The 11,281-nt window shown below is 49.7% G+C and overlaps 1 protein-coding gene across 1 annotated transcript; it reads right to left on the bottom strand.

Annotated features, from left to right (window-relative positions):
• Positions 1–5,464: 5,464 nt before the first annotated feature.
• On the bottom strand, positions 5,465–9,596 carry LOC122371144. The gene has a single exon (XM_043347275.1). The coding sequence runs from the start codon at positions 9,539–9,541 to the stop codon at positions 5,678–5,680; it is 3,864 nt and encodes a 1,287-aa protein (XP_043203210.1). The 5' UTR covers positions 9,542–9,596; the 3' UTR covers positions 5,465–5,677.
• Positions 9,597–11,281: the final 1,685 nt, after the last annotated feature.

The raw sequence follows: 11,281 nt of genomic DNA, 5'->3' as shown, positions 1-11,281 counted from the left end.
AGGGGCGCTAGTGTCGCTCCGATGATTGCCGACCGTTCACAGAAGAATGGGCCGGCCGGCCAGCGCGGCAATGAAGCCCGCTGATAAATACGCGGTCGGAATGCAATCTGAGGCGTATGACCGAGCATACAGACGGGGGCGGCGGCGGGGCGGCCGACGACAGCGGCCGATGGAGGTGGCAACGGCGCCGGACTATAGGGTGAAGCCAGTGACCGCCGCAGAGCCGGCAATGGTGGGAGGGGATCTCTGCATGGCCGGCATATTCAGAGCGAGTTCCGACGCTGCTGAGGTTTCATCGAGCTATGTGGATTATTGGCGTTGGAGCGAGCGTCGCCGCTTCTACATAAACGCCGCATAATGCTCCTTCACAGAAATGATTACAACACGAAAAAATTGTCAGTGTTCACAGCAACCAGGCCGGTCATTTTCTATCGTTTATTAACCCGCGCGGGGCTGGGGTCTCCAGCCGAACGCGCGGGGCTGGGGGGGGGTAAATTTTACCCCCCCCCCTGTTATCTCCCGAACTAATGGTCCGATTTGGAAAATTCAAACGCCAATCGAAAGATCTCATCACGAACAACTAAAAACATATACTTAATTTTAAGTTTGAGGTCAAGGTCAAGGTCAGGTCAAGGGTACAAATTGCAAGTTCCTACAGTATCGGCCTTGCACCGTAGTTGCCGAAGAATGGAGTCATGGACTGAGATTGATCGCCCAAAACGTGTTCTTAGGCTACCAAGACAATATTCGTTGCATACAATATCATTCAGAGGTCAAGGTCAAGGTCAGGTCAGGTCAGGTCAGGTCACCAAAAACAAAATATAGAAAAGGGCATGTGCGACACATGTTTTATGGGTCATTTTACTCATAGAATTCAATAAGCACACTCAATAAGTGATATGGACCACCTCTGGATGAATTTCAGGTCGAGGTCAGGTCAAGGTCAGGTCAAGTGAGGTCAAATTTTGAAGTTGGTTGTTAAGGCCTAAAAAGGTGTCTATCTGATGCAGTTTTTTCACGGCGAATCGAATGGTGCTATTTTTGTTTCCGTACGAGGTCTAGAACTTCCCAAAAAGTCATTTTTCGAAATTTTTGTGTGTCGTGACGTCATACAATTTTGAATAACTCCCACATTTTTGAACCGATTCTTCTAAAACTTGGTATGTAGGTGCACATAGACCACTTCTCTTACATATATTCCGGTTTTGTCGATACACTCAAAATTTTGGATTTTATAGCTATTTTCCAAAAAAAGTTAGTTTTTTGAAAAAAATTGGGCCAAAATCCAAAATTTTCCAAAAACCGAGATAGCCATTTGATAGACAAAGTAGAATCACGTATATCCTTTTTTGTTACGTCTTGATTCCTTTAAAAATGAAGATGTTAGCAGCGTTTGAACTTTTGCCGTTTTTGAGGCGAAAATGGCGAACATGACGTCACTAAAACGTCAATTTCTCAAAAAAATTCCGACGGATTTCGCTCAAATTTTCAGGAAACGTGTCAAATTGATGTGAGAAAAGGTACTGAAAGTTTGGCGGCGCTGCGCGCCGCCGTTTTTGAGATATTGCAAAAATTCGCGAGGGGGGTAAAATTTACCCCCCCCCCCCCAGCCCCGCGCGGGTTAAATAAGTAGCCGCCGAAAAAATGTTTATCATACATCAATTCTACACATCAGACATGTGCATGGATCCGAGTGATGGATCTATGATCTCAGTGGATCTCGAAGCAAATTACAGGTTGCGATCTATGATCCCACCGGATCCGGCGGTGAAAAATACATCTTGGATCTATGATCTCACATGATCTGACGATAAATTAAGAACATGGATCTATGATCTGAGTGGATCCCACCATGCACCACATTTGAAACCATGTTTTAAAGGGTTTCTATGCCAATAATTGCTACAAAACTATGGGTTATGACGTGCGATCACATAGAATCACTAAAACAGGACGTTTGTGAGTTGAAACATGTGCTTTTTTGGGGATATATGTGTTGACAAAAATAAGTGAGGATCTATGATCTCACTGGATCTCAAGCAAAAAATGAGACTCGGATCTGTGATCCCTAAGGATCTCTCGACAAATTACAGAGCTGAATCTATGATCCCGTTGGATCCGAGATCAGGATCCGTGGGATCAGATCCCAGATCCATTTTCTCGGATCCACGCACATGTCTGCTACACATGTTGTAAAAATTTCAGACCAAGGTCATTCAAGGTCAGGTCACCAGGTCACTTGAAGTGACCTCACCTCATAAAAAGTTTCAAATTCAATGTCTGCCATAGCTACACGGAGTAACCGATCGCTTTGAAACTTTCAGCGATTGATAAAAGCAATAGCATGTATAAAATGTTTATCTCAGAATTTCGATAGCGATGACCTAAGGTCAGGTCAAATTTGCGACCTCCCCATTAGGTATACCTAAGTAAATGGGAGAAAATTGAAATGCGCCTCTTTTGGACGAAACACATTATAAACACTCTTAAACACTGAATTACAAGTGGTTTAGACACAATGAACATGAAAACTGGTGTCCGTGACCCCCTGTTTATGCCCCTGAGGTCATCTCAGGTCACGAATGGTATGTAACAGTTTTTCGCAAATAACTTTTGATAGAGGCATGCTAGAGCGATGAAAACGCCTTAGATGTGTTCAGCTCGACGATACGGATCGACTGATATGCAACATGACCCTTTCCGGTCAGGTCATGACCTTGACCTGAGGTCAAATTTTCAAGCCTTTCAAGTTGACCTTTCAAGGTCAAGTTATAGTTCATTCGATGCGTCTTGACGAGAAGAGCACGATGCCGGTAAAAGTAAGCTCGTACAAGGCTTGGGTCAAAAGTTTTTTGCAGAAAACTGTTTCCGAAAAAAAATCGGTTATTTTTGCAGTTTTTGCCCCCTGCAGGCAAAACCGTTGACGGTAGGTCAAATCTGAGGGAATTATTCAAAAAGGGCGTTAATAGGGCTATCGAATGCGCTTTTCCGCGGCTCTGTAGCTCTATTGGTTCCCGAGTTATGCGTTGTCTTCTTGGATGAATTGTCGATATTCGACCTGGAAATCGGCGAAATTTTGCCTTCAATGACCTCTGGTGACCTGACCTTTGACCTGACCAATAAGTGACCAAAGTGAGTTCGTCCTTATTTTTTGCGCTCTTTCGAACGCCGCCTTCTGCGTATCGCTACGTGGTCCAGGAGCCGAGTTAGAAGGGGGGTGTTCAAACAACCCCCCCCCCCCCACAGCAGGGCGTGGAAATCCAGGACCCCCAGCCGGGCGCGGGTTAACAAGTCTGGACGGTACTCTAGCTATATTCGTGACAACCTCCGGTATGCCGACGCTCGTTCGGCTGCACATATTTTATAAACAAACATATCATCGCATGTATCGCATGTACCCCTACAACAGTACCTGTAGGGACCACGTACTGTTGTACCTACACGCATTCTCATCAGTCACATCACCTGAGTCACATCATCCAAAGTCACCCGAGGTCAAGATTCAGCTTGAGCGGCTAATGCATGGAAAGGAGCACTTACATATTCGAAACGCCTTGAGGCAATTAATGTTTTGATCAGGACTGCGGAGTCGATGGATTTTAGGGTGACTACGACTCCAACTCCAGCTTTAAAAATCGACTCCGACTCCGACACCAACTCCGACTCCGAACGGTCCTAATAACCCAAAATGAATGACCTTTTCCTCGAATATAGAAAATTTAAATGTCGAAAATGATGTATTTAGGTGAATTTTCGACATTTAAACTTTCTATATTCAAGGAAAAGGTCATTCATTTTGAGTTATAACAATATGTTCCTCGCAAGAGCACTCAACACCATATCCGGACGGTCCTATTAAAATCAATATCATGATGTTGAAGTTCATAATGGAGATGTTTTTATCTTGCCTGAAACGATCCCTTGTGCGTTCCAAGGCTTTGCGTTGCAAAGATGCATTATAAATAACATGCATAATTAAAAATCAGCTCCTGGGGAATTTACCATCTTTTCTCCTTTACTTGAAGACGTTCGTTCAAAACAGCAAAATTGCATTTTTTTCAACAAAATCTGATTTCGAGCGCAGTTATATCGTCAACCAAACAGGTGCAGTGCATGACGTTAAACCATGCAGCGTTAACTCCGACTCCGTAGTCGAGTCGGTAATAGGTATTTTGGCGACTCCGGCTCCGACTCCGCAGCCCGGTTTCGATATTTACTCATTCCTTTATTTTTGCCTTAGTTATTCACCAAAACCACAGCTAACTTCATTAGTCGTTGCTTTGATCTTCTCTTTCCTTTTCTCGTTCGTTTTTCCCCGGAGCTCTGGATTAATCAGCGGTCAAACACGAATGGGGCAAACTCTCACTGCATCCTAACGTCGTTTTTACGGGTCTTTCTCCTATTAGTGCTATAAACAAACGGATTTCTACCTTACATTTATGAATTGTGAGTGACCTTTCCATGAAAAAATAATTCAGCTTACAACCATAAATCCTCAGGTTCCTTCGCCGAAGACGCAATTAACCCGCGAGTTGCTGGGGGGGGGCGTTAAACGCCCCCACTTTTTTCGCCGAGCCATAGCATAAAAACGGCGCGCCGCAGGCGCGCCAAATTTTGGGTACCTGTAGGGAATTGATTGAAGCTTATTGTGACAAAGTTTCAAAAAAATCGGTCGGAAAATTTTTGAGATATCGAGGTTTTAGTGACGTCATGATTTCTGAGTTTTCGACCAAAAACGGCATATGTTCAAAAAATCATATAAAATCACAGAATAGACATACAGACATGCCGTAAACGCCATTAGACTGCCAATACCATGAACAATCAAATGGCTATCTTCGATTGTTGATTATCGTTCCGCATTTTCCAAAATCTTGAAGTGAATCTTGGCAATTTCTCGTGACTACTTCACGACCATGATACATGCATTTCTTAAATTGAACTTTTTTAGCCAAACACGTACACATATGGTAAAATGAATGTCACCATCGTGTTCTACGCCCCAAATTACCCATAAAACATGTCTCACAGGCTGCGAATATCAGTTTTGATTTTCGGGAATATGTGCCTGCCCGGTTGACCTGACCTTGACCCTGACCTATGCTTGACTGACCCCTACATGGAGCTGACACTCTTGTAGGCCTTATATGATGGATTGTGCACCGTTTTGACAGAGTTTATGACGAGAGGCGCCCTTTGCGAAGTCCTGAAGACCATGCTACTGAAAGCCCGATTTCAGGTGTTTGACCTGACCTTGACCTGACCTGTGACGTCAAAATTCAACTTTTAAGTACTCATCTGAAGCGTCTCGTCGCGTTCTTTCGTTTGCCGCCTCGTGCGTTTCGCTGCGCCTATTGGTTCTCGAGTTATCGGCCTGGGACGTTTAACGCCCCCCCCCCCCCCCCCCAGCAAACGGTGGGTGGCGAAATACCCCAGCAACTGCCGGGTTAAATCGAGACTCACATCAACAATAAAATTTATTAAAAAATCAAAACAAACATTTACTGACTTCATCACGGTAAGTACGGCATAAAAAGCATAAAACAAACATGAAACACCGCTCAGAATACACATTCACTTGTAAAACGGCTAACATTTGAGTTATTGAATCAGGATTCAGGACCCCTGATTCGCACGGAACATTCAAGCCACTAAGCATATAACTGGAGGTATCTCATCAGATCGGCGTCCATCCGTCAAAGGACAATTTCGGGAACACCTCCGGAGCCGCGGCGGGCACGTGCTCACTCCTGTGGTGTGTCTGACCTGGCGAGGGAGCCCCGTAATGCGATCCCGGCCTGGGGGGACCATAGCCAGGCTTTGGCTTTGGTTTTGGCGGACCATAGTGGGATCCTGGTCTGGGAGGACCGTAGCTAGGCTTTGGCTTTGGTTTAGGAGGTCCGTAGTGGGATCCTGGTCTGGGAGGACCGTAGCTAGGCTTTGGCTTTGGTTTCGGTGGACCATAGTGGGATCCCGGTCTAGGTGGACCGTAGGAAGGTCGGGGTTTCGATTTCGGCGGACCGTAGCTTGGCCGTGGTTTTGGAGGACCATAGTGAGTGGTCGCAGAACTATGAAAGGTTATCGGCGGAGGACCGTAAACAGGACCAGGACCAGGGATAAACCGCTTCGGCTTCTTGGAAAACAGAGTCCATGGTTTAAGGAAGGAGAAGAGGTCGAATTTCCCCCTCGGCTGATAGGGGCTTCCGATGGTGACCTGAGTGTGCTGGTGACCACCACCGTGTCTGTAGTCCTGCTGACTGTGATGCTGGCCGTGTTGACCATGATGTTCTTGATGCTGCGCATGGTGCTCCTCGTGGTGACCGAAGTGCTCTCCGTGATGTTCCTCGTGTCCTTGACCGTGGCCTTCATGATACTCTCCATGAGCCTCGTGATGACCCTCGTGATGACCTTCGTGATGTCCTCCGTGATAGTCGCCATGATGTTCGTAGTCGTGATTGCCGTAGTCGCCGTGATCGGGGCTCGGTCTGGCGCACGGCAGCTGTTCAAACTCCACGTCAAAGCCGCCGGACACGGTGCCAACCACCTCAGACACAAACTCAACGTGCGCGACCGCTCCTTCAAAGGTGAAGCGACGCGCGTAGCCAGGCGGATGAGATCCACAGACTCGCTCCTGTAGCTGGCCGACCTGAAGGAACTGGACGGGACACACAGGCTCCTCAGGGGCCAGCTGGAAGTGACGCACGCGCATTTCCAGGGTGCACGAGGACGGTACGGTCCTCTTGATAACCAGAGAGCAGTGGGTGGCAGGCGGTGGGCCAGGGAAGTTGGGTGAAGTGAAGCGCACCAGAGCGCCATTGGAGCTCAGCTCGGCGCGACAGGTACCAGGAGTTGGTACCGGAGGCACAGGTACTCCGCAGTCAACCTGTCGCAGCTGCAGCAGGAACCGGCCTCCCGGGCCAACCACATCTGAGCGAAACAGCAGCTCGGCAGCGGCGTTCCGGAACGGAATGCGACGCACTTCGCCCGGCTCCGCCCTGCAGATTCGCTCTCCGCCGAACTCTATGAAGTCTCCTCGACATCCTTCGGCACCGAACGGGCCTGGGTCCAGCTGGAACACGTCAAAGCGTACCTCAAGCTCGCAAACGGACTCGTCGGCCTTCTGCAGAGAGTAGACGCACGAGACGCCGCCCGGGTACGGTCCGGGAAAGCCGGGACTGGATATCTCCACCTGTCGTCCGAACAGGGCGCCACCACAAGCTGAAGGGGGCGGCAGTGTGGGAGGAATCGGCGGGAACGGCCCAGGGCCGGGGTTGGGACCGGGGTTGGAGCAGCGCACCTGACGAAGGAGAAGGTCAAAACCCTGCCGTTGAGTGACGACGTCGGAGAGGAACGCCAGTGTCACCTGTTCTCCAGTGAACGTGATGTTGCGGACGAGTCCTGCCGGCTGCAGACCACAGAGCCGTTCACCACCCAACACGAAGCGGTCAGCCACGCAGCCCGGAGATTCCTCGAGGTCGAAGGTGCGTACGGTGATCTCAAGGGAGCAGATGTCAGGCAGGGCGCGGCGCACCTGGTACTGGCAGTCGGAGTCTGGAGGATAATCTAGCGGAAACCCTGGCGATGTCAGCTCAAACACGGGCGTTGTGATGACGAGATCGCAGGAGGGCCGAGGAGTGGGCCCAGGACCCGGCCCGCAGTTGAGCTGTTTCGCTCGGATCCTGTAGCCAGGTCCTGAGCCACGTTCGTCCGACTGGAACTGCGCTAGGAGCGTCGAAGCGCCGCCAAACGGCACGATTCTTGTCTGATCGGTCGGCAGCACACCGCAGATTCTCTCGCCGCCGATTTCGAAGAAGTCGAGAGCGCAGTCGGCTGCTGATTCTAGCGCGAAGACTTCAAAGGTCAGCTGAAGCTCGCAGACAGTTGGACCAGCGCGCTGAATTTCGTAGCGACAGCTGGTAGACACGGGGTACGGTGACGGGAAGTCGGGGCTCTCTATGGTGAACTCGGGTCCCACGAATACAGCATCACAGTCGCCACGCGGCTCGGGACCCGGTCCCGGAGGATCCACACACCGTAGCTGACGAGCCGTGATGTCAAAGCCAGAACGTTGGGTCTGATCGTCCGAGTGAAACTGAAGCTCCATGAAGGACTCCACAAAGTCGACGTAGACGATCTCACCGGGAGGTCGCAGTCCGCAGAGTCGCTGGTTACCGGCCTGGAGGAAGTCGAAGGGGCAGACCGACGTCGCGACGCCTTCGACATCGAAGGCGTTCAGAGTCAGCTCCAGTCGACAGATGTCACTGCCCGCACGGCGGACCTGGTACTGACAGATCGTATCCGGTGGGTAGTTGTTCGGATACCCTGGCGAACGGAACCGGAACGCAGTCTCGGAGAACTCCTGGAAACAGATTCCGGTCGGTGGAATGTCTGGTTCTCCAAGCAGCTGCGGCGCCGTCTGAGCTACACCAGCCCCGCTGCACGGCTCCTGACGAAAGCGTACCTCTGGAAGAGCCTCAGCAGCTGGTTCAATGAAAGCACCCTCCGAGCTGAGTGCTGAGCTCACCACTAGGTCCACCCCGCCGTGCCGCGGCTCAGTGTCCCTGGCGAGCTCCACGTCCAGCGTCATGGCATCGCTGGTGAAGTTTCTGACGACCTCGACAGCACTGGAGAGCTGTTCACAGAGAGGCTGCCCGTCCATTTCGAGTCGGGCGGTGTCACAGCTCAGGGAGCCGGGTTTGATCAGCTGCAGACGCACGGCGCAGTGGTCCGGCCGTCGCTGAAGACGGAACAGACACGGCGCTTCTTCAGTGGGCCGCAAGACGCCGTCCAGCTGATCCACGAGCACCACGCAGCTGCTAGAGACGTCGGGAAGGAACTGGCTGGTTTCGGCCGAAGTAGCGCCACGGCCTTCGATGGAAGAAGAGATGCCAATCTGGGAGCTTTGAGTATCACTGCCGTCGCTGTAGACTACTTCACTGATCTGGCCCGAAGTGATCATATCGTCTTGAACAAGACCGGAGGGAGTTTGTACATCGACAGACCGACCTTCGTCTTGGATAGCGCCGAAATCGCCAGTTGAACTGGATGATGACACGCTACCCTCAGAGCCAGAGACCAGGCCTTCTTCGCTTATGAGTTGATCGTTCTGCAGACTAAAATCACTATTGACTTCAGGTAACTCACTGGTCTGTGTTGATATCACATCACTGTCTTGACTCGAAGTCAGGTCATCCTGCTGGGTGAAGGCCAAGCTGCCCTGTTCTCCGCTGTTGAATACATCTAGCACACTTTCCTCCTGGGGCTGCTTCTGAAGGCTTGCCAGCTGCACTAGTGTTTCACTCGGTTCAGGAAACACCAGTAAAGGCGTGGTCGTTTCAATAACTGTCTCGGATTCTTGTTCTCCAGTCTTATTCGTCACTGCTGCGAAGAACGCGTCTAGGGACACCTCGCTTCGGTTCAGCTCCGCACTGACATCAGCACTGATGGCAGAGGTCAGTGAGGTCACGCAGGTCAGGTAGATGACAAGAGTGACCCTCACTGAGGTGACACAGCGCGGCGCGGCGATTCTTGACCCGGCCATCGAGCCGACCGGCGAGCCCTCGCGAGACCGTCCACCGCAGAGCACCGATCAGGTACGAGTCGTCAAAAAACGTCCAGCACCAGCAGTTTTATTGAGCCTATTTGTTCTCGGGGTTTCCGAACAAACCGTCGAGGAATTGGGTGAGTCAGCGCGCCTTCCAGGCACACCGTGCCGGCCGGGCGGTGGTGTTTGCTTTTGACGTACGGCGCCGCGCTGCTAGAGAAAGTGTCATTTCCGCAGCAGTTCAGCCTTCAGCCACAGGACCGCGGAGGGTGAGGGGGTGAGGGCGTGGAGGAGAGACCACCGGCTCAGCTCCTGCACGGCCGGAACCCGCCGGAACCGTCCGTGTGTGGATCGATTTCATGACGGAAACGGTGTTTGTAAAGCTGGCTGTTCGCAGTACGGGACAGAGTACGTGATGAGCGTTTAACGGCGACCGGGGCTGAAGGTGGAGGAGTGACGTCACCAGCCAGTGAGCAAATGAGACGTGACTTCGCCGCCTCATCGAGTCACTGGAGTTTACATTGTCAAGGTCATGGCCATCCAGACGGGGGAAAATCCGAGTGACAAATCTTGTCCAGTAAGGAGGGCTAGAATCCGGATCTTATCCCCAGCTGGGTCTTCGAACTGCGAGATAAGCAGAACTATGCCAAGTGTGTCGTGTGATAGAAATAGTTCCAACCTACCTGCTGTCTCAGGCCGAAACACGCATAGTTAACATTTTCGGTAGAACAAAGTCGATCAGGTAGCCTTCATTGACTATATTGGACCATACATACTAGGTCTTGAGCATGTAACGTGTAACATCAATAAAAACGCATAACTTATTTACCGTCTTCAACATGCGACTGATATTTATGCACCATGACCTTTTTCGGTCAGGACATGACCTTAATTTCAGATCAAATAGGTATTCGTGTTATTGTTTTACGGTAAAAAAAGTTGATTCATGTTCCACTCGACGAGAGAACCACGATGCAGCAAAAAAGATATGTCGTGCACGCATTTTTTAGTTTTGTATCGAAAGCTATTTCAATACAAGCATTTTTTGACACAGTTATTATAAGCATAATTAAGAAGTGAGGTCCTGCGAGTCGTTTGATGCCACTTACCACCACTGTTTAACTACAATTTGCAGTGAAAATTTGAGGATCGTGACTATTGTTGAGCTACCTAGGTCAAACGGACAAACGGCAATTAATGCCGTAGAGTGGTCTGGGTCACGTATTCGCTATATCAATAGCTCAGTTGTGTACTCGATATCAAGGTGTTAGGAATTCGTCCAAAATGCTGGCTAAATATGGGAAAAACTTGCTCTACATTGGATTCAATCATTCTGCCTTACAATTCACTTAGATTTAGATCGATTTAGATTGGCAGGTAATTTTGAGTTTCATCGCGCCCGTATTTTGAACAGGTTCTAAGAATAGTATGTAGTCTTTAGACACCGTTTCCCATTCATTGAACGACAACTCAGAACACTAATGACACGACATCTATGTACTTACTGTGCGTGACATTTTCGAAAGCACCCTGTTTACTTATTAGGTACATGACGAACCCTTAATTGAAATTTCCATATTCGTGAAGAATCGTCCCATCATATACCGAAGAAAGCTCGTATTATCCTCGCCGTGACGTTGCACTTCGCCAATCACCAAAATCAGGTGACGTGGGATGTTTCGTTATGCATTTTGCGAGTAAATCTAATAAAAGCTGCAATCATCTTATTATGATCGG

This window comes from Amphibalanus amphitrite, unplaced genomic scaffold, assembly GCF_019059575.1.
Source record: "Amphibalanus amphitrite isolate SeventyFive unplaced genomic scaffold, NRLGWU_Aamphi_draft 001210F_arrow, whole genome shotgun sequence".
Taxonomy (NCBI): domain Eukaryota; kingdom Metazoa; phylum Arthropoda; class Thecostraca; order Balanomorpha; family Balanidae; genus Amphibalanus; species Amphibalanus amphitrite.
The sequence above is the reverse complement of the archived record's forward strand: the minus strand, read 5'-3'. Positions and strand labels throughout refer to the sequence as shown.

What these genes read in the sequence shown, in the direction of transcription:
- LOC122371144 (XM_043347275.1), bottom strand. Translation starts at nt 9,541, where the DNA reads ATGGCCGGGTCAAGAATCGCCGCGCCGCGCTGTGTCACCTCAGTGAGG.